This window comes from Ambystoma mexicanum, chromosome 11, assembly GCF_040938575.1.
Source record: "Ambystoma mexicanum isolate Mex_15411 chromosome 11, UKY_AmexF1_1, whole genome shotgun sequence".
Taxonomy (NCBI): Eukaryota; Metazoa; Chordata; class Amphibia; order Caudata; family Ambystomatidae; genus Ambystoma; species Ambystoma mexicanum.
In genome coordinates this window covers 263,156,653-263,171,582 of record NC_090934.1, presented here as the reverse complement: position 1 = coordinate 263,171,582, position 14,930 = coordinate 263,156,653, and the positions used below count along the sequence as shown (strand labels likewise).

The window sequence follows — 14,930 nt, the reverse complement described above, 5'->3', positions numbered from 1 at the left end:
GTCCCCTCTGCTATAATTCTACCCGCATTGTCTGCGGCGTCTAAAGTTGCTTTAAAAATGCAGCCTGAGACGTTTCTTCCCTCTGCACAAATGCGAGCTAGCTGGCCTTTAAGGGGTTCGGGAGCGGAATCTATTAGTGCTGCCACTTCTTCCCACTGATGGCAGTTGTAGCTGGCCAACAGTGTGGTGGAATTCGCGATTCTGGTTTGGTAGGCTGCCGTGGAAGCTACTTTTCTACCAAAACCATAGAGTTTTTTACTTTCCTTGTCGGGGGGAGCCTCCGAGGAAGATAATGGGGTTCCAGCTCTCTTGCGGGTGTTAGTTACGACTAGAGAGTCTGGCTTAAGTTGGCCTCTAATATATAGAGGGTCCGACTGGGCTGCTTTAAACAGCTTCTCTACTCTCGGGTTTACAGGTCTTGTCAAGTTTGGGTTGACAAGGGATGGTGCTATTCTGCGTTGAATAGATTTCAGGATGGGAATGGTCTGGGCTACTGTCTTCCTTTCCCCTATTAGTTCCTCCGCGAAGTCCCTCTCTTCTTGGACACCTTGTGTGTCTATGTGGAAGTGGTTAGCTGCCCGAGAGAGCAGTTCATTTAGGAGGGGCTGATTATCTATTGGGGAATCAGACACTGGGGCTTCCCTTTCGACTGGTGAGTCCATTCTGAAAATATCTGGGCTATTTTCTGGCTCATCCTCGTCTTCGTCCTCCCCGTAATAGTCTGACACTGCGAGATCTTCTGGTGTCTCAAAATCCTGGCCCTCTATAAGGGAAGAGTCTCCTTGGCCTGTAGGGAAAAGGCAAGAATAGGGTTGGACCTCGAAGGGTTCTGAAGCCTTTACTGGTGTCTCGACCCGGGGCCTTTTATTTGAAGGGATAGGGTCCCTTGAACCTGAGGGAGAAGATTCCTGAGGGTTTAAAGCTAGTAGTTGGTCAGGGTGTCTTTCGAAGAAATTTGCTAAGGAGGACATCCTTGACATTACTCTGTCAATGTCCTCGCATGACCAGAGTTTAGAGCTTGGGGTGACCCTGCTGGAACTCTCTAAGGACTGTCCCTGAGAAGACTTGGACGGGGAAGTCAGTTCTATTGTTGTGGGGGATTGCAAGGGTGGTTTCCTTTGTTGCTTACCCCCTTCCCGGTGGGTGGAAGTGTGTTTACCCTTTCCCCTATCTTTCGACGCCTGGCGTCGAGGATCGGATGTGGAATCCCTGTGTTTCGAACTAGGCTTCGAAACTGGGCCCTCCTCACTCCCAAGAGATGTACCCTTTCCCTGGGGTGTGGGCTGGGGATGGAAGCCGTGTTCGTCTCCGGACGAGTGATCTTCCGTGATGTTAATGGGCGAGGCACTCTGTGCAAGTGTGGAGGCTTGCCTGATGTCGTGCGGCGTCCTCGACCGGGACCGCCCAGAGGACGTCCTTTCGGACCGCTCCTTTTGTGCCTCTTTCCGAGGTTTCGACGACGTCGAATCTCGGGTGGGTTTTTTGTGTTTAGTGTGTGTATGTGTAACGCTCTTGTCGCAGGGGGACTTCCCCATAGTCGCCGGGACGGACGACCTTCCGAGGCCGGGGACGTGCGTTAGGCTGTCTTTCGACGCCTTGGTGCCCTCGCCGTCCGAAAGTCCGGCGTCGCTGCTGTCGCTGAAGGTACCCTCCGCCTCCATAGCTGCTAGCTTGGCGTGGTGGGCCCAACGCTTGGTGGAGCGGTCCTTAAGAGTTTTTGTCTTAAACCTGCTACAGGCCCTGCAACCCGCCTCGGGGTGGTCTTTGGGCAGGCAAAGGTTGCACGTAGCGTGCTTATCTACCCAAGGGTATTTTTTATTACACTTGGGGCAAAACTGAAAGGGCGTACCCTCCATACGCGCCTGTGGGCAGCGGGCAAGTGTGTGTAGGTAAGAAGGTGTTTCTAACCGAGTGTGGAAGTGTACCACCCCCCACTCTCCCTACTGTAGGGCCGAGGCCAGCGGCCCAGGCCCGAGCCGAGGCGGAGCCTCAAGGCCCAATCTGTCGGGTTTCGACGTTGATCTCCTCCCCGGTTCGGCGTCGAGATGCTGGTCGACGTAGGGGTGAGAAAATGGGGCAAATTAGAATTAGTTTTAAGTGTAAATATGGCAAAGCCAGGGAACTCCGATGAAGTGCTTCCGACCAGAATGGCGGAAAAAAACAATCTGGGGATCCTAGACGCGTGAGGGATCATGGGTACAGTGGACGTCACACTAGGGATAGTATTACTGGCACGCCCTGTGTCGACGCCCTTTTCGACTTTCGAAAAACAAACTGTAATACTCCGCAGCTTCCACTAGATGTCGGCCTATGCACAGCATGTGATCTAAGCAGATTCCACAAGCCTCAGAAACATGGTTATGGAATTTACAAAAGAATATACAGCAAAGCATGTTCATACATTAGAGCATGTGTGGGTATGGTGTGGGTGGTCATTATACATTTGGAATAGAAAAAGGCTTGCACAATGTTTTAGAAATATTTGTAGAAAAAGTAGAATCAAATGTAGGGTCACAAGCTGTTAGGCCTGTCAGTAGTAGAAGTTGCAAGCAACTCTATGGGAGCAACCAATACCAGTCTCAACTGAGAACAAGCAAGGTGGCCCAACAAGCGGTAAGCTCTCTTAGACTGTACAGTACCTTAAGGTTGAAGAAAAGTACCGCAGATGGCTTCTGTTCCTGTGCAGCTTTGCAGATCCTGGTGTTCCTGGGCCTCAGTCATGAGGACAAGAGGGAGGACTTCTGGGGACTCCTGCACTGCAATGGGACGGTTACCGACCGTAACCGGCAATCTTCAAACAAGTGGCACTTCAGTGTTTCGGCTCCTGGCGTGTACCGCAAATAGCAACACTGCGGTTTCTGGCTGTCGAGATGGGCTTTCCTTGCATCTGGGGTACAGCACTGTGTTGAGGTGGCTCAGGCTCGGCCAGTCCTGCTTCCTGGGAACTTCCTGGAGCTCTTGGCCATCTTAAAAGCAACGCACACAATCTGGTGTTCCTCTCCCTGGATATTCGGTTCGGAATAGTGACTGCAGTGGAAATTAAACCAGCTTCGAGAGGATGTCCAGGTGGCTTACTTTGGAGTTGATTGGTCCCACCAACTCAAGAGGAGTCGTCGTCCTTGCAGGGCTTCTCTAGTCAAGACGAATTTGGAGCTTCACCACAGCAGCACGGCTTCACTGGGCAAACCAACGGTTCAGGAGTTGCAGCAGGCGCCTCTTCCAAGTTCTTATTCGGATTCCTTCATCCAGTGGTCGACTCTGTCTTCCAAGCCAAAAAGCCTTGCCTTTTATGCAGGTTTCTCCCATTCATTCCAGCCTAGCTGCCAGTCACCCAGCAGGGTGGCAGTCCTTGCCAGACAGCCAGCTGGCCAATCACCTACGAGTGCATTCCTGTCTCCTAGGAGAATAGGCACAGGGCGTTTTGGACACCTCCCTCGCTTCCTGCCCCCGCCAGACATCCTAGAGCCAGGGGCGGGCTTCACTTGTGAATCCTGCCAAATACAAAACGAACAAAGGGACCAAATCTGGTGTGGTGCGCATAGTAAATTTCAAGAAGGACTTTCCCACAAAGAAATGGCGAAAAGAGAAGACGGGGGCCATTTTGACAAAAATGGCACCCTTGGGGCTTTACCGTGGCTGCGAACGCAGCCCGCAGTAAAAACACACAACGGTAGTAAATGTAAACCACTGCCACCAGCCATTCATTGAGGAAAGGGTAACATAAAAATGTTACATGAGAAGCTAGACAAAGGAAATAATAAGTATCCCCTCCAGCACCCTATTGTAATATAGTGAGTGCTGGGTCTAGAAAGTTACCAATGTAAGTAAAGTCAATTTCACTTTACTGCTCTTGGAAACAGTAGTTTATCCAAAATATTTAAACCTTGGGGAAATCTGAAAGGCTTCCCTGTGCCACTGCACTGAAGGTGCTGTGTGACACAATGATGCCTATGGAGTTTGTCAGACTCCCCAACCAAAAGAAACACAGTGTTCAAAAATCACATTAAAATACATGAGAGAGTGGGAAAAATGGTCTCACTCTAGCAAGGTTAAAAACTCAAGTCCTCAAAATCCAGCAAAGTTGCTGGGGGTCTCTAAGATAGATAGGAATTAGCACATTTCTGAGAATTCTCCATAACGCTGGTTCCACAAAGATGGCTGCCTCATGTTTGAGGGTCCTTTTTACAAAAGTCGCAACGTGACGCCAGCCCTGGGACTGAAGCAGCGGCTCCTCCCGACAAACACAAAACACCTCCAAGCCGGGGAAAGGGTCTCTCTTCATTCGGGGCACACCAAAGGCTCTCTTGGTTCCCTGACTGCACACCGCACACCTTGCACGTGCCGCAACCGTCAGCAGAAACAGCTCCCTTCCGCAGCTGCCGGCACACCTTCTTGACACAGAGATATCAACCCAGTCAGCACAGTGCCAACATCCATTCCCTGGCCTCCCAAGTGCAGTGAGGGCCGTTGATGGATGCGCACAGCTGATAGGATCACAGACTCATGCACGACCTCGCTGGGGGGGGTCAGAAGCTTGTCACCAATAACATGAAGCAGACTGCAGACAGGATGAGGTTAGCTTCACGGTTTATTTGTATAAGAATACACATTACGACCCCCAGCACAACCTTCTTGTTCAAGCTCCACTCCACCAACTGCTTTTTGTGGAATCTGTAACTCGGTTTCCCCAAACTAGTTTGAAGGCCTCCTATGAAGATGCAATCCATAGTTTTAGAAGACACCGGACCAAACCATGTTGGTTTAGTATGGTTTTCTTAGCCAAAAAACTCATTCACATTAGTTCCACCTGACCATACATCCTGCCCATATTAGGCCTCTAGATTTCTTATTCTTATTACTCGTCTTTCCCATAATTAGAAGTCCAGTCTTGAGATTATCTATATCTATAAAAGGAGCCTCTGTCACTGGGAAGGAGCAATTAAGATCACCTTCATTAATAATATAGCTTTCTTGGTAAACTCCTGGAAAAGCTGGCACTCTCCCAGCTTAATCTCCATACTGAATCTGTTGGTTGTCTCCTCAACCATCAGTCTAGCTTCACAGCAGCCAGAGGCACGGAAACTGCTCTCCTGAACACCCGTGAAGACTTGCTCTCTAATCTTGACTCTAACCTTCCTTCTGTCCTCATTACTCTTGCTCTTTCCTCTTTTGATACGGACAACCACGCCATCCTGATCAATTGTCTCTGCAACAACCTAGGCATCACTGGTGAGGCCCTAACCTGGTTGACCTCCTTTCTCCCTGAACGACCCTCCCAGGTCCAACTTGGGTCCTTTGTCTCTACCACCTCTCTCTCTACATGTGGTGTACCCCAGGGGTCTAACCTCTCGTCCTGGCTCTTCAACCACTACCTGGCACCTCTGGACCACCTCATCTCTACCTTCTGTTCTAACTTTCAGTGTTATGCTGATGACACTCAGCTGTACTTCTGCTCTCTCGCTTATACCTGACTGACTGTCCGCAAATCAGGAATGGTGTGCCTCCAACGATTTATGCCTTAATGTCAGTAAGACTGAGATCCTTCTCATTGGGACACCTGATCCCCGCTTTCCCTCTTTCACTCTGGCCGCCCTCCCTGGGCCCTCTGCCTGCACCTTCCTGTGAGGCAAAGAACTTTGGTGTCATCTTCGACACCACCCTCTCCTTCCCTCCTCACATCTCTGACGTCTCTAGTCACACTATCAGCTGCACCTCCTGAGAGGTATTCATCCTTTTCTCACTTTCCAACAGAAGCGCACTGTCTCCACAGCCCTAGTTGTCTCTAGCCTGGACTACTGCAACTGCCTCCTTCTAAATCTGCCAGCCTCTACTCTTAGCTCTTTGCAACTAATCCAGAACAGGACTGCAAGGCTTGTCCTTGGCCTCAAGCCCAGGGATCGTATTTCTCCAGCCCTGAAATCTCTCCACTGGCTCCCTGTGGCTGCAAGGATCAACTTCAAGACCCTCTGCATCATCCACAAAGCTTTCTGGGGCCGGGGACCACACTACATTCAATTCTCTCTTCCTAAGCATCTTCCTTCTCGAGCCATCTGCTCGTCCACCTCCAACTCTCTCAGGGTCAGATGCGTCTCCAGGCAGAGAGTGGGGGGTAGATCTCCGTCCTCGGCTGGTGACTCCCTTTGGAACAGCCTCCCTGCCTCTCTTAAATTTGAGCAGGAACACCTAAGGTTCCGAAAGCAACCCAAGACCTTCCCTTTGACGTCTGCTTTTTTCTTTCTCTCTCTCTCTCCTCTGCTGATGCTCCTGTCTGCTGCGCTAACTGGTTACCTTTGCCACCCACTGAACCTACAGGACCAGGCTCCTGCACAACCAGTTTCCTCTTGCACTGCCTTCGGGCCTCCCAACCACTTAGGGACTCTATCTGCAACACCACATTCCCCTGACTACCTGCACTTATTGAGCCACCTCCCTACCAGCACTTAACGCGTTACCATTGTGCTCTCCCACCACCCGACCTCCCACCGGGCACTTCTCCTCATCCCTCCCCCTCGCACTTGGCCGATCTAAATGACATAAGTAAGATCATTTGTTTTGTCCTCCTTCTGTCTTCTCTTTCTTGTCTTGTTGCACCTAGAAATACTTGTGTAAAGGCGCGTTATAACTAACTTACCATATCATATATCTACTTGTGGCCCACAATCTGCCCTCCTGTGCAGCTGCTGCTCTTCAAAACTAAGAGGGGTCCTTCCTGGAGCACAGATGGCTTGGTCCAGCCTGGCAACAATTTATCTGTCAACACCCGCTAAAGGGCAATCATTGAACCTTGAGAGTTTTGGGCTGCAGAATGTGCATTATGGTGTGTATGTGTGCGTGCGTGAGCCTGTCATAAACGAAAGGGTGTCAACCACTCTAACTATGACAGCCCTGAATGAATCAAAGTTAGAGTTTAGAATCGAGATGGGAGACTACCCATCTCTGAGCCCTGGGAGGTATCCAACCCACTAGCCTCCTGAAGATTAATCTGCAACTGCAAGAGGGAGCCTTCAGAATGCTCATTCTGTTATTGTTATGGCCAAACCGGCCCAGCTACACCCCTAAGAGTTGCAAACCTTTGGTTACTTGTCATATCCCTTGCCCTCACTGGCAAGTCAGCCTTCCAGTTAGGGCCAGGTCAAAGGCCTTAAAACCTCATCCAATACTCTCTTGGAGTCAGTCCTGGCACCTTTGGCGCCAGGCTCATAACCATCATGAAGACCAACATTAGAATGGGACTATTTACTTGGGACTATTTAACCCCTTAAGTGCCAGGAACGAGGTATCTCGTCCTTGGGATTACCTCCCCAGTGCCAAGGACGAGATAGCTCATCCTTGGCACTTAAGGGGTTAATGAAGGAGAAAATGTTAGAAGGCTTTGCATGGTGAAATACCGAAATCACCAAAAAAGGCCTTGGCACTGGGGGGAAAACCCATGACAGTTAAAAGGTTAACTGGGGGGGTGGGGGAGGAGTACTTTGACTATTTTACCTGGACTACTTTACCTGAGACTATTTAAACCGCACCCAAACAGCAGAACATGCTTTGTGTTATTCTGCTGTGGGCAGCGTAACGCTCACTGTGTCCAGTTCTTTGATGCCAGCTTACCTGAAACCAAGGACCTGCAGAGAGAGAAAGAACACTACGAAACTTACCTGGGACAGTATCCCGTCTTCAATCCATCGCCGACTTCAGTTCCACTCACCTGAAGGTACGAACTCCATCATCCGGACCGCATGCATCCTGGAATACCATAACCTGAAAAGAGGAGAAAGAAAGACAGCATAAGTAAGCGTTTACTCAAGTTTCCTGCTGAATGAAGGAAGCCACACAATTCTTACCTGGGTAGTCATCTCCTGGTCAGTATCATTGCTGGAACATTACGGGGCTTGGCGAGGAACATTGCAACCTGCAAGGAGAGAAAAGACACATGTTAGCAATATAAAAGGCGAAACAGCGCCGCGCATTACTCACCGGACAGCATCGCGCACACCGCGCTTTCGCCTACCGGCGCATGCTCGTCTTCAAACTGCATGACAACACCAAAATACCTTTCCATACCTAAAAGGAAAGAAGCAAGACATTATTATTCGAACTAAGAGCAACATAAGAACTGTATATAAAGACTGTAAAGCAGCAAACCTACAGAGTCACAGCAGGCCTTGATTCACACAGGGGGGCTTGCACCAGTGAAGTAACTTGGTCGCTGCTCGCCCCCCACATCTACGCGCCCCTGCCAGGAGGAGCAGGACAGAGAATCCACCTTTTACAATATTAAGACCCATCTTTAACCAGAGGCCTTACCAAGGGACTGGGCGAGGGTTCGAGAGTGCAAATCATCCAACCAGGGCTGGGTGGCGTCCCTGTGGATACCAGGTGAGTGTAACAGTTACACCCTCATTCTGCTCCTCTTCCACATAAAAAATATCACAAAACTTTAACTGAGTGACCCTAGACTCTTTCTGGAACCAGAGTTGATCCCAGGGTAACGCTCCATAGGAGTTGGGAAACTCTAGCTTACAGACCAGAGGACACCAGTATTGCAGACATTGGCGTTAAGTATACCGGCACAGTGTGTTGACCGGCATTGAGTCAGACGCAAAGACACCAGAGCGGATGCAGCTGAAACAATGTATGGTACAGGAAGGGGGTGCCAATCAGCATAGAGATGTAGCTGAAGGTGCCAGCTCTCCTGGCTACTCACCAGGTTCGGAGCTCTTGTACATGCGGAATCTGTGCTTTAATTTCTCAGAACTGTTCTTTAAAGAAGCAGCAGGGACAGAAACTTTCAGAGACTTGGGAGCTTGGTCAAAGACCTTCATCATGGCTAACCGGGAGGCTTTCCAATCCTTAAGTGTTGAGGGGGTGGTGGAGAAAGCAGGCTTCATGCTTACCTGAACAACCTGTGGCACCTCTTCAGCAAACCCCGTGATGACTCTTATGGTGCTACTTGTAGGAGTTGCATGTACATCTGAATTTAAGCTCTTCCTCCTATTCGCCTTTTACAGGGAATGTTACAGATGATAATCAGGCTCTGTTCAGAGAGTCTTGTAGGTGGGTCCTGAAGAATTCTCTGTGGTAGATATTGTAATCTGCCATAAAGAGCCTTGCCAAAGGGTCCCTCTGCTATGGTGTCATAGTGCAGCAGGACACACAATTCCCAGTGTTATGGTCTTTTCTCAGACAGAAAGAAACACAAGGAGTAATGGTCATAGACAAAGAGGCTTTAAAGCCTGAGTCAGACAGTGGAATTGCGAGAAGAATTGAAAAATAGTCAAATGACTGTCTGACAAAAATATTCTTGAGATTAGCACACAGAAAAAAGGAACAGAGGAAAATAACGCAAGTAGATCTCAATGTATGTAGGCGTAACATCACTCTGTGGCGACTCTGCACAAAGGAGCTATGATGCCAGTCCTTGAATCACCTACTGGCTAGTGAAAACATTTCCACAGCTCACTGGGTCACGGTTGAACTTCAAAAGATGAGGAATCTGTGGGAGTAATGTATCTGTTAGAAATGTACTTTCCATCATAGCACTTTGGGTCCCTGGTCTCTTTTCTAACATAATAAATGGATCCTAGTGTAAAGGGTCAGTGTTTGATTTTTTAATTCTCTGTTGACCCTGTTCCTGTTTGATATCCCATTATCAAAACTTCAGTTACCTTTGTGATCTGCGTAGTTGTCGTGCTGCTGGTGGTCTCAGAGGTAATTGTGTGAGCAGTCAAAAGAATACCAGGGTCCAAATCACCATTGCCATCGTCCGTCTGAAACAAAGAAAAAAGTATACATCTGAGCTCTGATCGCCAGATGGAAAATCACTTATATTGCCTGGAATAAGGGAGAACATTATGAAAATTATGCAACTTTCCAGAGCTAAGGAATAACGTGCAATGTCATAATTTGTACAATGGCACCCAAACACAGTATATTATTGCAGCAGCAAAAAAACACAATCCATTGGACAATCCACATCTCCACCGGAGCCAGGTGAGTGCTGCCCCGTTGTGCTGCGGCTGGCCCCTCTCCCATAGCCCCCACTTTGTGTATTTCACCTAGGCCTCGAGGCCCTGTGCATTCTCTGCCGCCACCCCGCGCCCGCTTCCCGAGTCTCCTTCCTCCCTCCCGCCTCCCGTCCCACCCCCCCCTGCTCCCATTGGTCTCCGAGCCCTGGTGCCTGTAGTATAGGCACAGGGCAACACTCACCAGCCCCATCTCCACCCGAGCCAGGTGAGTGCTGCCCCGTTGTGCTGCGGCTGGCCCCTCTCCCACAGCCCGCACTTTGTGTATTCCACCCAGGCCCCGAAGCCCTGTGCATTCCCCGCCGCCACCCCATGCCCGCTTCCCAGTTTCCTTCCTCCTCCCGCCCTGCAGGGCTCCATTGCAGGGAAGCCGCCGTGAGGTGAGCCAGACATCTCTGGACACTCTTGTGTCGGGCCCAAAGACAAGGCCCCCAAGCCCCCTAAGCATCCCTGTCCCAGGCTGCACACTCCTCCCGGTCTCTCTTCCCCTCCCCCTCCCGACCAGCCCATTACCCGCTCTGATTGGGCCTCGAGGCCTTCATCACTAGTCCTCCCAGGGCAGCCCGCTGCCAGTGCAGCCCTGTGGCTAAGAGCCCCAAGGCTAAGGGTGGCTCCAGGAAGTGTCAGCAAGTGTCCACAGGGGAAGCCAGTACCCAGCCGTCAACCAGCATTTACAAGGACCAGTTAGGTAGGGGGCTTTGGGTTGGCGAGACAACCCAGAAACCCAACCGCTTGGCAAAATCAATGTTTAACAATGTGATCTGTCCCCGTAACCCAAATTGCATTGCGTGATCTCGAAATCGCATTGATAGGCCGCTCTCCGAATATACTGGCATCTCAAAGTTAGCAGGACTTCTGGGCCCAAATTGCATTTTTGTGTTATTTAGATCTCACTGATAGGCATCTCTCCCAATATACAGGTGTCTCGAAGTTAGCAGGGCCCTGTGCCCACATTGCACTGTGTGATCTCTAAACTGAATTGATAGGCCTCTCTCCCACTATACAGGTGTCTCAAACTTAGCAGGGCCTCTGTGCCCAAACTGCATTGATAGCAGGGCCTCTGTGCCCAAATCGCATTGTGTGATACCCAAACTACATTGATAGCAGGGCCTCTGTGCCCAAACTGCATTGTGCAATCCCCAAACTGCATTGATAGCAGGGCCTCTGTGCCCTAATTGCATTGGGTGACCTCCAAACTGCATTGATAGCAGGGCCTCTGTGCCCAAGCTGCATTGTGTAATCCCCAAACTGCATTGATTGCAGGGCCTCTGAGCCCAAACTGCATTAGTGCAATCCCCAAACTGCATTGATAGCAGGGCCTCTGTGCCCTAATTGCATTGGGTGACCTCCAAACTGCATTGATAGCAGGGCCTCTGTGCCCAAGCTGCATTGTGTAATCCCCAAACTGCATTGATTGCAGGGCCTCTGAGCCCAAACTGCATTAGTGCAATCCCCAAACTGCATTGAGAGCAGGGCCTCTGTGCCCTAATTGCATTGGGTGACCTCCAAACTGCATTGATAGCAGAGCCTCTGTGCCCAAGCTGCATTGTGTAATCCCCAAACTGCATTGATTGCAGGGCCTCTGAGCCCAAACTGCATTAGTGCAATCCCCAAACTGCATTGATAGCAGGGCCTCTGTGCCCTAATTGTGTGATCTCCAAACTGCATTGATACGCCTCTCTCCCACTATACAGGTGTCTCAAACTTAGCAGGGCCTCTTTGCCCAAATTCCATTGTCTGTTCTCCAAACTGCATTGACAGCAGACTCTCTCTGCCCAAACTGCATTGTGTGATCGACTGCATTGATAGGCCTCTCTCCCACTATACAGATGTCGCAAACTTAGCTGGGCCTCTGCACCCAATTGCATTGTCTGATCTCCAAACTGCATTGATAGGCCTCTCTCCCACTATACAGGTGTCTCAAACTTAGCAGGGCCCTGCGCCCAAGCTGCACTGTCTGATCTCCAAACCGCATTGATAGGCCTCTCTCCCACTGCACAGGGGTCCCAATTTGATAAGCCTCTCTCCCACTATACAGGTATCTCAAATCTAGTTCACTCTCAAATCTAGCTCACTCGCAAATTTAGCTAACTCTCAAGTGAGACAGAAGCCACCTGTGAATTACGGTGGTGAGTCACTCTGACTAGGGCCCGTTGCATCACAAGGCGAAAGTCCAAGCTGCGCCCGTCCAAGCCAACCTCCAACCAGCAAATACCCTCCCAACCCACACAGCCTGCCCACCACAGTGAACCGTGCTCAGGGAGACAGACAGTAAAGAGAGCCACCGATAACACCCAACTTAATAACCCTTACCACCCCCTTCCCCCAGGACAGCAACTGCACAACTCGCCAGCTTCAGCCAGAACACCACCTACAGACAGAGCCCAAACAAGTAGCGGACACCCCCTCACCCGCCACTACACCACAAGACCACAAGACAACAAAATTCAGACGTCACCAAACAAAGACTAAACAACTCTCAATCTTACAATGCCGCGCAAATGACCCATCCCAAGGAAAAGACGAAGAGTTGAAAGAACAAACACTCCAGAACAGCAACTTAGAACAACAACCATAGACTGGACCCCCACAGACAGGAACACAAACCGAAGCAACTCCGAGAGAAGAGAAAAATCCCTCTACCTAACCCCATACCTCGCAGACAACTGGCCACCACGGCAATCCAACCCAACATTAGAAGCAGCAACATCAAACAACCTAACACAAGCAAGTAGAAGAAGGATGAAAAACACAAACAACAAACAGACGACCGACGCAATAACCTCCTACATCACCAAAGCAAGAGGAACTTCCGATCAACAACCACAACTCCGGGAAGACGAACCCGATGAAAACACAAAAAACCCAAGACAAAACCTAGAAGAACTCTTCAAAGACGCTGATACCCCGAATCCTGCAGCCCAAAAAGTGACCGACCAGGAAGGAAACCTCAACACCGAGCAGAAGACGACCTCGACAAAGCCCAAACCAAACAACACCTCCAAACTTCACTGCAATCTAATAAACGCAAGATCCATGTCAAAACACTCAACAGAGATCTTTGACCTACTCGACGACAATGGCATTGAAATCCTGTTCATCACAGAAACATGGCTGGACGACAACTACAAAATCACACTCCAAAGCTGCCTTCCGACCGACTTCAAATGCCTAAAAATAAACAGAAAAAACAAAAAAGGAGGAGGCATCGCTATAGCATTCAAAGAACACCTGAAAATAAAAACTGACGAACCACTCAACATCCGCAACTGCAAAACCATGCTAATACACCTAACAGCGAGCCCAAAAACCAGCATCACATTCATCTTGGTATACAGACCGCCGACATATGATGCAACATTCGTCGATAACTTCATAGAAGCCGTCACCGACTTAGCCATCAACCACAAACACCTAATCATCCTGGGGGACTTCAACATCTGGTTTGAAGACAGCCACGCCAACTCCCAAAACTCACTAATTGAACAACTCAACACCATGAAACTACGACAACTAGTCAAAGGAGCAACGCACTCGGCAGGACACACCCTAGACGCAATTTTCACCAAAGAAAAACTCATCACCACGGCACCTCCATTACAAATACTGTGGAGCGACCATCTCATCATCCCATTCGTGATCACTCTGCCTACCCAAGCCTACATCCAACATCCGAAACTCACAACCACCACCAAAAGAAACTGGAAACACGTCAAAGAAAGCAAACTATTTGAACAACTGGAATTAACGAAACCCTCAACTACAGAACTGGAGCTAGCTGACCTAGACGGGAAAGCAGAGATACTGCACAAATGGATCGCAGGTACAATAGACAAGATCGCCCCAGAAAAACTGTTCACCCCATCAAAAAAAAAAGCAATGACAAAATGGTTCACCCCACTAAATAACGCCATGAAAAAGGAAAACAAAAAGATGGAATTGGAATGGAGGAAAGAATACAACCCAGGGAAAAGAACATTGTACCAGAAACAAATCCGTGCATACAAGAATGAAATTCAAAAGGCAAAGAGAAGACATTACGATGACAGAATCAACAATGCCACCAACACAATAAGAAATGTTTAGCATCATTGAATAAATGAGAAACCCACCAGGCTGCGATAACGCCCCAACCCCATCAGAAAAACTATGCAACGACCTGGCGGACCACCTAAAAAAAAAAAAAAATGACATCAGACAAACCATACAAAGCGACCAACCAACCACAACATACAACCCAACAAACCTAACACGGAACCACAGCAAAAACTCCAAAGCTTTCCTAAAATATCAGCAGAGGCATTCGCAATGCTGGTAAAACGAAGCAAGAAAGCGGGATCACCCATGGACCCCTGTCCCCCAGACATCTACAAATCAATCCTCGCGCAAGGATCGCCAGCAGAATACTACAGAAACCTTCTAAATCTATCACTATCAACAGGGACCGTACCGAAGATCTTCAAATCAGCATACATCAAGCCACTCTTGAAAAACACAAGTGGTGATGTAGATGACCTTTCCAACTACAGGCCGATCTCCAACATCCCCTACCCGGCAAAACTTCTAGAAACCTATGTATATAAACTAACCCAAGAACACGTAGAAAAACACCACCTCCTGAACCAAGCTCAAATCGGTTTCAGACCAGCGAGAGGAACGGAAACAGCACTACTATCCATCTGGGACGACCTCAGAACTAACGCAGACTCAAACACTACCTCAATCCTTATTCTGCTCGACCTCTCCGCAGCCTTTGACACAGTTAGCCACGACACCCTGACCAAAAGACTAGAAGACATAGGCATAACAGACACAGCACTACGCTGGACCAAATCATTCCTAGCCGACAGGACAGAAACCGTATGAATCAAACCTTTCAAATCCACTCCGCGAGTTAACGACTGTGGAGTGCCA

At 49.3% G+C, this 14,930-nt stretch overlaps 1 protein-coding gene across 11 annotated transcripts in view; it reads right to left on the bottom strand.

Annotated features, from left to right (window-relative positions):
• EPB41 (erythrocyte membrane protein band 4.1) overlaps positions 1–14,930 on the bottom strand; it is a 2,030,480-nt gene that overhangs the window by 74,325 nt on the left and 1,941,225 nt on the right. For all 11 annotated transcript variants that reach the window (XM_069622988.1, XM_069622989.1, XM_069622987.1 and 8 more), the window contains one exon: positions 9,660–9,761. In XM_069622988.1, the coding sequence (XP_069479089.1) occupies positions 9,660–9,761 (102 nt within the window). The remainder of the gene's footprint in view (positions 1–9,659; positions 9,762–14,930) is intronic.